The 13,355-nt window shown below is 42.7% G+C and overlaps 2 protein-coding genes across 10 annotated transcripts in view; one reads left to right on the top strand and one right to left on the bottom strand.

The window, feature by feature from the left end:
* Positions 1-243: 243 nt before the first annotated feature.
* Positions 244-11,838, bottom strand: LOC119699381 (circumsporozoite protein-like). 2 transcript variants are annotated; one of them, XM_038132773.1, is made up of 2 exons: positions 11,421-11,838; positions 244-262 (listed from the first exon to the last, which is right to left on the bottom strand). In XM_038132773.1, the coding sequence occupies exons 1-2, from the start codon at positions 11,831-11,833 to the stop codon at positions 259-261; spliced, it is 417 nt and encodes a 138-aa protein (XP_037988701.1). In that variant the 5' UTR covers positions 11,834-11,838; the 3' UTR covers positions 244-258. The 2 variants fall into 2 exon arrangements, with proteins under 2 accessions (XP_037988701.1, XP_037988700.1); XM_038132772.1 differs by lacking the exon at positions 244-262 and adding an exon at positions 10,312-10,442.
* The window catches only part of HMGN3 (high mobility group nucleosomal binding domain 3), a 23,550-nt gene continuing 21,838 nt past the window's right edge, over positions 11,644-13,355 (top strand). Inside the window, exon 1 of one of the 8 annotated variants that reach the window (XM_038132782.1) lies at positions 11,644-11,849. In XM_038132782.1, coding sequence (XP_037988710.1) covers positions 11,835-11,849 — 15 coding nt within the window. In that variant the 5' untranslated portion in view covers positions 11,644-11,834. Of the gene's footprint in view, positions 11,850-11,890; positions 12,426-13,355 lie in introns of those variants that run through there. The other 7 variants (XM_038132778.1, XM_038132781.1, XM_038132780.1 and 4 more) reach the window with 7 other exon arrangements.

Raw genomic sequence — 13,355 nt, 5'->3', positions numbered from 1 at the left:
CCTTTTACTTCTCAGCACTTTTCATAGTTGTTCTGTCAAAAACTACTGCTTCTTTGAGAACACAGTCCTCCTGTAAATGTGTAGATGACTAAGATTGCTCATGCTTTTAAAAACCCACTGGTAAAAATCCCCAGATCTCAGAAAAACTAATTCCCAGGCATGCAAAGCAATAATAGCCAAGATGCAGCTTATGTAGCTTACCTGTCTAAAATGGAGGACTTCCTGTTGTAAGATTGTTTGTCTCATTCTTGAAAGCAATCATCTTAGGGAAAAAAAAAAAAAGAGAGAGAGAGAAAGGTGATACACAGGCAATGCAGGCAAACCTTAATGAATGTTGAATTTCCACTAACTTGTGCCAGCATGTTGCCTGTGCCAGAAAAATGGCAGAAGATGATGTACAACACAATTAGTGCGTAGCTAGTGCAAGAAAATAGAGATTAAAAGAAAATTCAGGGAAAGAGTAACCAGTTTCTTATTTTGCGCACAAGAAAAGCCCATGGAACCCGGCTCTTGTAGCTACATATAAATTCCACTTAAAATTCCTGTATCATTGGCTGCTACTGTCAATAACAAGCAGGGCTGCTACTGATATTTCTGGAGCCAGACTCTGTGCTGTGAGAGGTGGGACACTGACATCCTGTCATTGTGGCCTAAGTGAAACTTAAGGTGAGTCTGTCCCCTCTGAATGGGAACTCCCCAAAAAGTGTTTGGAGCTCAGCATTGTGGCTTCCCCTGCATGATTTACATTACCTTTTTCTGGGCTCAGTCAGCTGTATGAGGCAAAAATGAACACTTCATAGGCTGAGTAAAACCCTATTGAAAGGGATGAATACAACAACTACTATTTGTTCAAGTTCATAGTAAGAAACTGCATGAGGGGACTTACACCAAAACACTGCCACAGGTTACCACTCCAAACAAACGTGTGCCCTGTGAGATCCCACTCAGGAATTTGAACTATCTGGGTGGAGGGCTTGTATAGGAGGAGTTTCTGTAAGTATTCTTGTGCATGTGTGTGGGTGGGACAGAGAGAAAGGAAAACGGAGAGGGAAAGAGCAAGGCAGGGGGAGGAAGCAGGAAAAGAACAGAGGGGATACGTTAACTTTATTTTTCTTTTTTAAGCAGATGTGAGATTGCTTTGGTTGTGCTCCAAGCAGGCACACTTCTTGTGCCCACGCTATCAGCAAAGGCTTAGCAGCCCAGGCTTACTAACCATGGCTACACTGTTTATGGTTTGGAGCTGACTCATACCCATCTAGAGTAAAGGCTAACAGCAATGCAGTTAAAATCATAGGAGACCTGAAAAAAATTCCACACACAGGCAGAAAAAGCAAGTTGTGTCTTCTCAGAAAAGCATAAAGGTCTTAGACTTTCAGTGGGGCACTGTCCACAAATGTTTAAATTAATCTTAGCACTGAGCTATGGGAATTCATCTTGCAGTTCTTGTCCTTCAATCCAGTAACTTAGCTGCATGTACATTCTGGCAAAACTCCTCTGAAACTAGAGCACACTCTTCAGTTATCTGCTCCATAAGTTAATTAATCCTTATTATTAACTGGTTTTGTTGACTTCAGCTTTCACCCATGAGATTGTGTTTGTCTCATTTTTCTGTTCTCTGACATTTCATCCATATTCTGTGATGCTGGCCAAATCCAGCTGATGTGCATCAAATCAAATACCGATATACCCATCAAAAAAATAAATTATTACAGGTCTCAAACTTGGATAAGGTATGTCCAAGTCGAATATGAAAATCTGAAACAAATCTTTCAGCTTTCTTCTTCTGGTGTATGTGAAGCATAACAGCACCTATGTTACATTTGCACCAGATGAAGTAGCAAAATTGTGATGTTTCTCTATCTCCCCAAGAAGACAGAAGGAATATAGCCAGGAAGTCTAGCTGGCCTTAGAGAAACATCTAAGATCTGCTTTGACAATTTCTGCATTTTATAAGAAACAATCAGTGAAGAAAATCCATTAAGAGTTCTTGGAGCAAAAACTAAAAACGTAGATCTCCTCCCCTCCTGGTAAAGGCTCTGAAGCCTAGGAGCACATCTTCTTTTCCACTGGGTGGAACTCAAAGGCTTTTCTCTGATGCTGATAAATTACTGGCATTTTCAACTCCAACAGGTGGCAGATGCTCAGAAAACACAGCTAAAAGACCACTGATTTCAAGTTTGTCAATCAGCTCCTATTCTTAAAAAGACATTTCTGCCACATGTCCTGAAGAGAGGAGACATCCCTCTTATAATGACAAGTGCCAAAGTTCCAGAGCAGAGCTGGAATTACCATCAGCACTGCTTCGGTGTAGACAAGCCAAAACCTTAGAGCATGCTGACTCTAAGTCCTAGTGCTGCCTTTCTCTGACCACACAGAGTGCAGGAACCTGACATGACTCCACCCAACAATTTCAGAAGTCCTGCACAAGATAAAGGGATGGCAACTTTCAATGCCGTGATGTTCACTTATAGATATAGATGCAAGCTCTCAAGAAAGATATTGATTTTTCAGCTATGGTGGTTGTATTACATTTGTCCTGAGAATATGTATCATTTCAAGGGCAAACACTACAGGTCTTTCCATGTGTTGATATGTCTTATGAATGTCTCTGAACCCTACATTTCAACAACCTTCTCCAAGGACAAAAGCATAATAATTCTGTATCATGTGCTTTGAAAATTTGAGCCTAAATAATTCAATGAGAGGTTTGGTGTGTCTTTTCCCCTGTTTTAATAAGGATAGGATTTCATTCTTCATATGCATCTCACAGTGTAATGGTCAAACCTGGCAATATTTTCAGTCAGTGATGGAGAGCATGTCTATGTGTTCCCCACATAATGAGGAGTGTTACATTGGGCTAACAAGCAAAGCTGACTGAAAGCTGGTTGCTTCCTGCTGAAGCAACAGAGGTATTACCTCTGCATTACGAGGCAACAGTGAAAACAGCAAATTTCTTTTTCATAATCCAGCTGCATACATAGCTGTAGATAAGGTATTCAAAGGGAAACAAAGAAGCAGACAAAGCTGCAGACGTGGGCTTGAAGCTGTTACCCCAATAATTTCCTTTCTAAGACAAACTTTCAGTTAAGAAGCCAGAGAAACCTTAAATCAACAATTTAACTTTTTAACATTTTTTTTAACATTTAACAATAAGATATATCTTATTCTGTATCCAAAGTACAACATGTCATATGCAACATATATTACAATAGCATACTACAGTATATGTGAGGCAACATATATTATTTTACATTTTCTATTATGTGTACATTTTGTATAGATGTGCATATATAAATAATTGTATGTTTAAATATAAAATCAAGTTAATATCCTAATTTAAGGGAAGTTTTAAAGATAAATGGCACTCAGTATAGCTGAACAATCTCACCTCCCCTCCTCTTCAAATCCATGCCTCTGGCATATAGAGGTACTATAGCAAAACACTGAGGCAGCTGACTTTACAAAGTGTAAAGTCAAAATGCTTTCAGAATCCACTAGCATACTGCACTCCAGCAGCTTTGATTTCTTCTCACAACAAGAAGAAATTCACTTAATCAGTACAGCTAGGCTTAGTTTACCAACTTCTTTTAATACTTTATCACCTTTGTTGAAAACAGCACTGTGAAGCCTCAAAATCAATATCATCACAACTCCTGCTGGCAATTAGGATTAAGGAAATTAAGCTCAGGAGACACACTAGTTGTACATACAAAGCTGATCCCCATGGGGGAGATTGCTTCACCTACTAGAGCCTGCCAGAAACATCTCTTAAGGCTTTACATCATCACCACATTGGAAAAAAATCAACAGTTCTATAAAGTGACAGTATGATATACATTGATACATGGTGTAGGCCTCTGTTTTTTTCAGTTAGAGAGCTCTGGCTTTAGCACTGCTATATCAGTAAAGTCCATGCCATGTACATTGCCTCAGTTATGGTACCTGTCTGTTAAATAAAAATGAAAAAAAGAGATCATCAGTCAACTCCAGACAACTCTCTTCTCACTAAAGTTCTCCAGAGTTTAAATTCCAGATGCCAAAATTAGCAAGTACAGGATCCCTCCAGCTCATCACTGGAAACACTTGTTACTGTATTTGCTGATTTTCACTGTTCACCCAGCTGCACAGGTTCCCCTAGGATCACAATGCCTGCGATGGATCATAGTTTAGCATTTTGGAGAATAGAAGAAGGAATACACATTTCCAGAAAGACTGGGTTCTTTTCAGTTTTAGTTTAGTTTAGCAAGTTTCAAGGCCTTTACAGAATGAGTCAGGTGGGTTTGTAAACAGTTTAACTATCATTCATATTTTCAAATGCTTTATCTCTTTGCAGTTGACAGGGAAAATATTTATTGACGTGCTCAGCTTTGGCCTCGCTTTGCTTCTATCAAAGGGAATGGTTTCAATGTTTTCAGTGGCAGCAGATAGTCGACATCCAGTCTTTGGGAAATCCCGCTTTGGGAAAACCAATGATGTCTCCTGGGTCTGAAGACAATGCATGATGTAAAGTTTCATGGGTTTGGGGGGTGGTGATGCTTGTTTCAGTTTTGTTTGGTTTTACTTATCTCATGTTGTTAGGAGCAACATGTCACAGAAAAAGGATGGACTAATTTTATTCTCATATGTGGTTTTACTAGAAGGAATAATTATAAGACTAATTCAGGAAAAAAAAGAGATGTGCACGTAACTAAAAATCTAAAGAATGTGTGCAAGCATGCTGTAAAGAAAAAAGGTTTGTAAAGACAGCCATATCTAAAATGCCAAATAAATGTATCTGATTAGACTTTGCCATACCTGCATGCATATACATGGTTTTTTGTTTGGACTTTTTTTAATAGTGACAAAATTTCACCAACAAATGCTTTTTCAGCACAACTACTGTATACTGTTTACTATACAGAACCATGCATTCCTGCAGTAATGGTTTTCAATGACAATTCTAAAGTGGCACTCCTGAAATTTTTTTAAAATAAATGTTTAGGAGCTGCAATTTATAAACTCCATAAAATTATCCATTATCTTTATTTCCCGGGTTTTCTTAACTTTTCCATGGGTGTTACGACTAGACTTTGATATATCAATAAACATAATTTATGACATAATTCGCGTCTGGTTGATATGTTTACTTACTGGTTGATATGTTTACTTACAGATTAATATGTTTACTTACTACATTATCTAGCAGTTGATTTAGGATTTCCCGTTTAAATTACCCTGTCTATTTAGAGGCCTTATTTGACAACATTTCCCATTGCATTGTCTTTTTCTTCCTGTCAGCTGAATCAATAATTTATTGGTATATTTTTCATTAAATAAACACAAAAACTGGTAAGCACAGTTAGCCCCGGAAATCACGTGCAAGAAAATGGAAATACTTGTTATATATTTGCACTATTTCCTTGTGACAAAATAGCCAGTAAACTAACCTCTACATCCCTAGTGCAGCCTTACAAAAGACTGATCCATATTTAACATTTAACAGCAGATTCTTACCCAGAAGCAGATGCAGCTTCAGTGTAAAGGAAAGCAAAGAAAAATTTCATTGCTGCAAACTCAGGAGCTCTGAGCCACACCAGTGCAGCTACAGTTTGTGTTCTTCTGCATTCTCTCCACCTTTTTAGTTTGAGGCAGATGAACTGATTACAGAGAAACTCTAAGCAAAGACTGAAGAGAGCTAGTAAGAGGGGGTGCAGAGAAACTGCTTGTTTTGTTTAGCTGGTCGAGAATTTCAACAGAACTTTAGGAGCATTGACTTGAGTTGTTCAAAGTGTCATTAAATGACAAGCTCAGAAAACATTGTTCCTATGTTGCAGCATTTTGTCATTAGTCAAGGTGAACTCTCCACATTTTCAATTAAGATGAGCTTCATACAGTGTCTATACAAAAAAAAAAAAAAAAAAAAAAGCCAAACCAAAACCCCTTATATTTTAGGAACATAAATAAATGTATACATACCACATTTAGAAAATTTTTTAACAACTAATAAATTTTAGCTGATCTAATTTGGCCTTAGTTTAATGTTTCTGTCCCACAGTTTAATGCTGTGGGACAGAAACAATCACTAGTTTGATTTTTTTCTCATTGTATGTTAAGAAAGGACTTACCATTAACCTAAAATTGTCTTAAAATTTGTCTTTGTCTTTATTGTCTTTAAAATTTTTTAAAGTTTAAAAAATTCTTTTCCCTATTTTTGTCAGTTAGATGTAGTATTTCAGAGAACTGATGGAAATGCCTCTCTATACTATCAGAAAAATAATAACCAGATTTATGAATCACTTTATTATATTTATGTGGGTTTTACAATTTCAGAGGGTGATTCAAAAGCTTAGCAGGATGAAGAATGTCTCATAGCCACCCAACTCTCTATGTGAATGAAAGAGGATGCTCAGGGATACTGGTTTTCTGTGGACACACTGCAAGTTCAGGCTGTAGCTAGGCTATCAGAACACTTAGGGAACCCTTAGCTGCTCATTACCACCCCCACCATAGATTTCCACCTCCCAGGTTCTGCCAGTGTAACTTGTCTGGCTGCTCCCCAGCCTGTGTTGAAATGAGCCAGGCCCACTCACTTTCAATGACAGGTCTTTGCAGCTCCAACTTGGTTTGCCCAAACTAACATAGAGAGTGACTGGGCTGGCAGAATTGAGGGCAGCACTTTTCAGAGGATTTTTATGGTCAAGGGGGTGAAAGAGTCCCGTGACCTAGCTAAGGTGCCACTGAAATGGAGCAGTGCTGCAGGTGCCTTCTTGACTGACAGGAAGAAGGCAGGACAAGCGCTGTACTCCAAGTGAAGCCAGATCCAGCAGAAGCTAAATGAGATCTACTGTCCCAGCTACAGATTACTGCCCTTCCTCACGAACTGGATCTTAGCATCTCCCCAAAACCCACACTGTATCTGGGATTGCTCTTAGCCTCATTTTTAAAAGTAGTTTGATTAATTAAACACCTCCAAACACTTGTGTTTCTAACCTAACCCAACCTATTTTGATAAGTAGTGAACTAGGGTGTAGCCACATAAATTGATATACTGGTAGACCTGATATGGATCTTTTGCTTCACCTGGTAAATGGTAGGTGAAGCAACACCTGAGACCTTTGTTGAAGCATTTTGAAGTGCAGTTATGTCTTCTTCTGCCTGCTTGATATAAACTCCCACCTAAAAATCACTTCAGGATGCTTCTCTTTTCTAATTTTTTAGCTACTTCATTCTAGAATAACTTAGACATGCTAGGAATAAATGTGGAAAGCAGTGTACCCCATCAGTTTTCTGTATTCATAAACCAAATACTAACATCACACTGGAAACATGAGCATTTATGTCCAGAAAGGGCTGACATAGAACTAAAGACAGAATGCTGAAGACAGGGCTACTGCAAGTAGAATTACTCCACAAAAGGTTTAAGATGATAGTATCACTTCTCTGAATTCTTGTGTAACTGAAATGAGACTCTTCCCCTGTTCATGTAGATGAATTCAAGGTTTACTACTTTTAATACTACTTTATCTCAAAAGGTGGAATCTTTCTTGGACCAGCTTTTGCATGCAAGGAAAACAGAAGGTAAGACCTTAGACATGGGAGAGAAAAAACATTGTGATAATGTTACCTGTCTCAGCTTAGTGTTCGTATTAGTACTTAGAATGCCTCGGCTGGTGGTGTTGCTGAAGCTGAGACAGATGAAGGCCTTTGCTCTTGCTTTAGCAAATCATGCAAAACAATGAGTTTGTATATAATAGGCAATAAGTTGTCTCATGGAATTATGCAGTAGTGTAAGAGAGCTTGAATGGCAGACAGTTGCCTTATTCGACAATGGGCTGGATAACCATGTGGTGTGCTTCTTAACTTCAATGCAATTGTATGTGGTATCTGACCCTGCTTTCAACAGAGGGTAGGACTAGACATTATGCAGAGGTCCCTTCTCACTTCAGTCATTCTGCGATCTTAAAATGCGTGAGTCTGTGATCTTGAATGTTAACAACTCATCGGCTGATCAGCATGAAAGTGTCCAAAGCAGTCCAAGTTCTATGGTGTATACGGTGTTAGCCCACCTCTACTCCAAATTTCATTGATCTGATTCCTCTTGACTTGTGTGGAAACTGTGCAAACCAGATGCTCTGTTCCTGCTGTAATAAGGAGAAATTAATGGAAAAAATATTTCTAAATTTAATTGCCTTTGTAATATGTGTGAAAGTGATTGCACTTTTGTTGATTGGTACAGTAGAAAAATTGGCTTTGTTTTCTGTTTCATAGTAACTAGCTACTAAATATCTGGTTTTTGCTATTCTCTGTAGTATTTGTGCAGAGGACTATTGAATGAAAGTTCAAGAGGTTTAAAGTGTGGTTGTAGTGCTTTGAGGTGGTAGAATTGTCCCTGAAACAGAGGTAGAAGCAGCTTTGCTGAATACTATGATATGATGCAAGAGCTTGATAGCTTGAAAAACATCATTATAGTAGTTTGGAGTGCTTGAACATTTGTCTTATTTGAAGATAAAACGTAAAGCTGTTCTGAAATTTATTTTAAATGGTTTCTGTGAGTTTCTTCCTACCAATTGAACTGCATGACAGGTTTATTTTCAAAGGTAAATGTCATAGATTATTTTTACTTACAAATAAAAATTCTGAAGTAACAGAAATTTCTATACAGCAACAGACATTTATAATGATAACTATATAGTTACCAGACTTCGGAGTGCCTATGTTTGAAAGAGTGGAACAAGAAGTGTGTCGTGACTGCTTAGTTTGTATCTCTGTAGCCCCTTATCATCACAATTTGGAATTATTTGCCAGCCACATGCTCATTTACAAGGAACTGACAACAATGTCTCTTTTGACGGTTCCAAGGCTATATTTCAGGGTGGCTCTGTAGAGCAACCAGCATATCTTTGACACAAAATGTGATGTAGGGCTACATTACTTTGATCTGTGTCCTTCTTAAATGTTGTTATAGAAAAGTGATAGTGTGTTACAGTTGCATCCCCTAATTACTTAAAAATAGAAACAGTTGTGAAGTTAAGCTATAAACTAATTTCTATGACAACCAAAAATATGGTCAAAACATGGCTTTTCTAGCAGAGCCTACATCTGTGGTACAGAAGTTTTCACCACATATTGGAAAGGAGAATTTTTGCCTTTTTCCTCTGAAATCCTGCAGATCAGTGTTTCTCTTGCTAGTATCAGAGCTTTTCAGACAAGAGTCATCTTTCAACACCAGCAGGTCAGGTATGATGGAAAAAGACAATAGCTGCAGAAAGACAAAGCTACCCGATAATTCCTGTGCTTTTTAACTGAAAGCTGTAGCAGCAGGCCAGCCAGCCTGAACATAAATTGTATTACAGAGAAAGTGTCACACAGACACAGAGGGGTGAGTACATACATAGTAGAAAAACAACTTGCTGCTATTCTCAGGTTTTGGGAATTTCACCTACAACCTGCCAGTGTCCAGAGACCTGGAGAGGATGTGCAGTGACAAAAAGCAAACAGAAAAAATTTGTATTGACTCAGAAAATCTTGAGGGAGTGAAGAAAGAGACCAACTGGACTCTTCTACCCATCAGCAACTTTCCTGAATGATTTCACCCTGAGGTGCAATGTCTCCATTGAACCTGAATTTGGTTCAATTGAGGAAAAAGGACATCTGCAAGTAAGTTATTGGCTCTACCAGTTCTTTCTCTTGCTGTCTCACTGCTAAAATTTTGCTTTTCCTTCTTACTGCTCATTAGTTGTAGATAACTATAAATTAGGTATCAACAGGATTGCTTTTCCCCTTTCCATAAATCCAGGGGAAATTACCTCTTCAAGTATACTGGACTTCCTCTCTGCCTGTTACCAGGCTCCTATTGCTCTCATGGAATTGTTGTTGCTGTGTCCTAGCTGCAAATTTAAAGAAACTGGAGTGACTGTGGAAATCGGGCAGGGACAGTTAGTTTTAGAACTGAGCATATGCAGGGAAAGAACCAGCAAAGGGTGCCTGGGAAGATGATGGAATCTGTGTTTGCAGAGACATTCTGAACTTGACAAAGTCTTCAGCTGACTGCTCTAGAGGGCAAAGTCAAGTAAACCCTCTGCAACAGAGAGTTTTACTTGACGTCCTCCTGAGATTCCTTTCAACCTGAATTATCCCGCAAGACTAAAAGTAGGGAGACAAAATGGAAAAGGCATACAATCAAATAAGGAAGGTAGCAATAGAACTAATCAAAAATTCTAATTCCCCCCCCCCAAGGTTATTTTGGTTTGGAATGAGATGTTGGACTAATCCAAACTTTTTGGACGGCATAGGAATAAATCACTGCACCTGTACATAATTCTCCTGGGGGTGACATTTCATCTGTGTTAATGGAGAGCTAGCTCTTTTTTCTCCTTCTGAATGGATGGTAAAGAGTGAAGCTGCAGGGGGTTGCTCCCATCATCCATTAATGACTAAAGATATCTAGGAAAAATGGTGAACAGCTGGGAAAAGAAATGGGGAGAAGTTAAGTTACAGAGTAATTCTGACCTGTTTCTTTCCTATGTTACTCAGTACCCAGGCAATACACTGTGTTAAGGCAGGCCTGACTTTCTGATTAACACAGGCATCTCCTGTTAAAGGCCACATTTCCAGTCTTTCTGTGTGGGACTATACCACTTTGTACAAATTATTTAAATATACATGAATAGCAGGTAAACAAGTGGGTGTGACTCCCTAATTTGGTGGTTTACACATGTAACTGGGAGCAAACCCATCTGAGTTCCAGCCCTGATGAATTATTAGTACAAATTATTTAATTAGTACAAATTGTTTAAGCTCAACAAAGCTCTTGAAACCATATCTACAGTAGGATCTAACCTCTCATACTCCAGAGATACCATAGTTTGTTTTCAAAATAACATTGTGGGAGAACAAGAGGTATGAGTTCAAATGCCCCCAGGTGAAGAGGGAAAATTAGGTCTATGACTGCTGAATGATGCTCCATGCACATCCTAACTACAGCTCTTGGTTAAAAGGCAAGGGGCCAACCCCTTGGAAAACCTTCGCGTTTTATCCTGCCTTTTCTGCAGGTACTTGAGAGGGATCTCTTAGTTTCAAGATGTCAACAAGTAAATAATTTTTATTTTTCTCAAAAAAACTAAAAGAAAGAAAAGGTAGGTGGCATTTGAACTTCAGATAAAGAATTGATTACCCCACCTTGTAATGGAGTGTTTCTCTCAGCGGCACTGGTTTGTCTTACTACTAATTTATCTGGGCAATGTAATGAGGAGACCTGATACAAGAGCATGCTTGCATGTGGAGCAGGAATGGATTTACACGGCAAAACAAACCCCCGGGTTGAAAAAGGCAGAACAGTAGCGATGGAGAAAGACTGCTGCTGATTTCAGTCGAGGAGGGGAAACCGGAACCTAGCGAGAGAAGAAAACGAAGGTAAATTTAAACAGGCTGAAATAATGCACCTGTACAAGGGCCACTGCAGAGGTTTACGAGCGGACGCCGTTCTCCGCTCACCGCACGCAACTTGCCCGACGCGCCCAGACCTCCGCCTGGTTCGCCTTCCCGACGGCTGATGGAGAATCCCGAGCCCGTGATTAGCCGCTGCCGCCGGGGCGGGGGGTGCGGCGCCGCCAGGGGAGCCAATCGGGAGCCGCAGCCGCCCCGCTCCGCCCGCCCCGTCGGCGAGGCGGGCGCTGGCGGCGGGGGCTGCCGGGGCGCCGGGGGCGGCGGGGCGGCGCGGCGGGCACCGGGCGCGGGCACAGCTGCGGGCACCAGCCACGCCGGTGTCGCCGCCGCCGCCACCGCCGGGCGGATCCCGCGCTTCTGCCGGAGCTTCTTTCGGTCGCTTTACTTTGGCGGCCCGGAGCAGGGACATTATGCCGAAGAGAAAGGTGAGGCGCCCCGGGTGTGCGGCGGGTCCCGCTGCCTCCCCGGGTGGGGTCGGGTGGGGTCCCCAGCACGGAGCGGCGGCTGGCAGGTGAAACGTGCGTCAGGGCCCGGGGGCGTCCGCTGCTCTTCTGCCGCTCTCCCGCCGTCGCTCCGTGCTGGGGTTCGCGGATGGCTTCCGAGCCCGGGCATTTTGCTGCCTGTTGCAAGCCCCCTCGCACCCCGCCCCGCCGCTCCCCGCCGCCTGTTTACTTTCCCGGTGCCGCGCGGGGCGGTGTCGCCCCGCTCCCCGGGGGGTGAAGTCGCTATCACAACTCCGGCCCCCACCTTCCTCCTCCCCCTCCGCCGCCGGGGAGAAGCGCTGCAGCAGCTGCGGCTTCGCCCCTGGCCCCCGCGGGAGGAGTTTCCTGCTCGCAAACTCCGGCGCCGCGGCGGGGAGGAGGCAGCCCCCAGCCGGGGCGGCCGGATCCCGCCGCTTCCCGCTGCGCCGGAGCGATGGCTCCGAGTAGAAGGGAGGAGGGGAGAGGCAAGCCATGTTTAAAACAAACTACACCCTTCTCCTCGCCTCCCGCGGCAGACCCGTATGTACCAACTCCGGCGCCCATCCGGGCAGGGCCCCCGGGGGCGGGGGGCGGCGCCTCCCGAGGGATCGCCGGGGGAGCCGTGCGGGGCTGAGGGGCCCCCGCCGCCGCCGTCCGATTCCTGCTCTCCGGGCACCTCGGGGCGAGCAGCCTGCTCCTCGGGAGGGAGCCGGCCGTGAGACCGCCTTCCCCCAGAGAGAGCAACTTGGGCGGCCCTTGAGCGGCCGGGCTCGGTGGTGTGGGGGTTTTTCCGTGCCTGCCGTGCTCGCTGGAAGCGGAGCCGGGGCTGCGCGGCCGCCGGGAGCGCTCCGGCGCTGGCAGAAGGCGGGCTGAGCTGGAGGGTGGCAGGCGGCCCCCTCCGCCCCTGCAGGGCCCTGGGGGTGGGCGGCCGAGGGAGGCCCAGCTGCTGGAGATCCTCGTCGCGAACTTGCCGCCTGCCTTCCTAGGCGCTAACAGAGTGTAACGAGGAGAGGCTTGACACTAATACATGCAATGACAAAAAAATTATTGCTGCAGTCCTTTAATTTTAACTAGGTCAACCGAGGCAAGGCGATTTGTGTTTTTCCCAAATGTCACCTGTGGCCTCCTGATACACGTTTCTGGGCTGGGGCTGAAATCTGTTTTAATAAAGTTACAGGTAGATGATGCCTTCCAGGTAACTTGGTGTTTGCTTGTCCTTTGCTTATTCCTTATGGGAGGTATCAAAATGTCAAATTTTCAAGTATGCTAGTGAATTATTTAATTCGTAGTTGAGGGCCTCATTCTGGTTCTGAAAATGGATACAACTGTGGGGTTGATTGGAATAACTGGGCTTGAAGTCAGTGAATGATGCTCTTTTTTCCACTTGCTGTTCTTTCATTGCACCTCACGTGCTTCTGTGCTTTTAGTGCTCTTGCTTGTCACCAGGAGAAACTAGAAAATTGTCTTGTA

Source organism: Motacilla alba, chromosome 3 (assembly GCF_015832195.1).
Source record: "Motacilla alba alba isolate MOTALB_02 chromosome 3, Motacilla_alba_V1.0_pri, whole genome shotgun sequence".
In the NCBI taxonomy this organism is placed as follows: Eukaryota; Metazoa; Chordata; class Aves; order Passeriformes; family Motacillidae; genus Motacilla; species Motacilla alba.
The sequence above is the reverse complement of the archived record's forward strand: the minus strand, read 5'-3'. Positions and strand labels throughout refer to the sequence as shown.

Excerpts from the sequence above, each read along its gene's own strand:
- LOC119699381 (XM_038132772.1), bottom strand. The coding sequence starts at position 11,833 with ATGTCCCTGCTCCGGGCCGCCAAAGTAAAGCGACCGAAAGAAGCTCCG. Across the intron at positions 10,443-11,420 it reads CTGCAGTGGCCCTTGTACAG|CTGTTCACCATTTTTCCTAG; the intron begins GTGCATTATTTC and ends TTCTTTTCCCAG.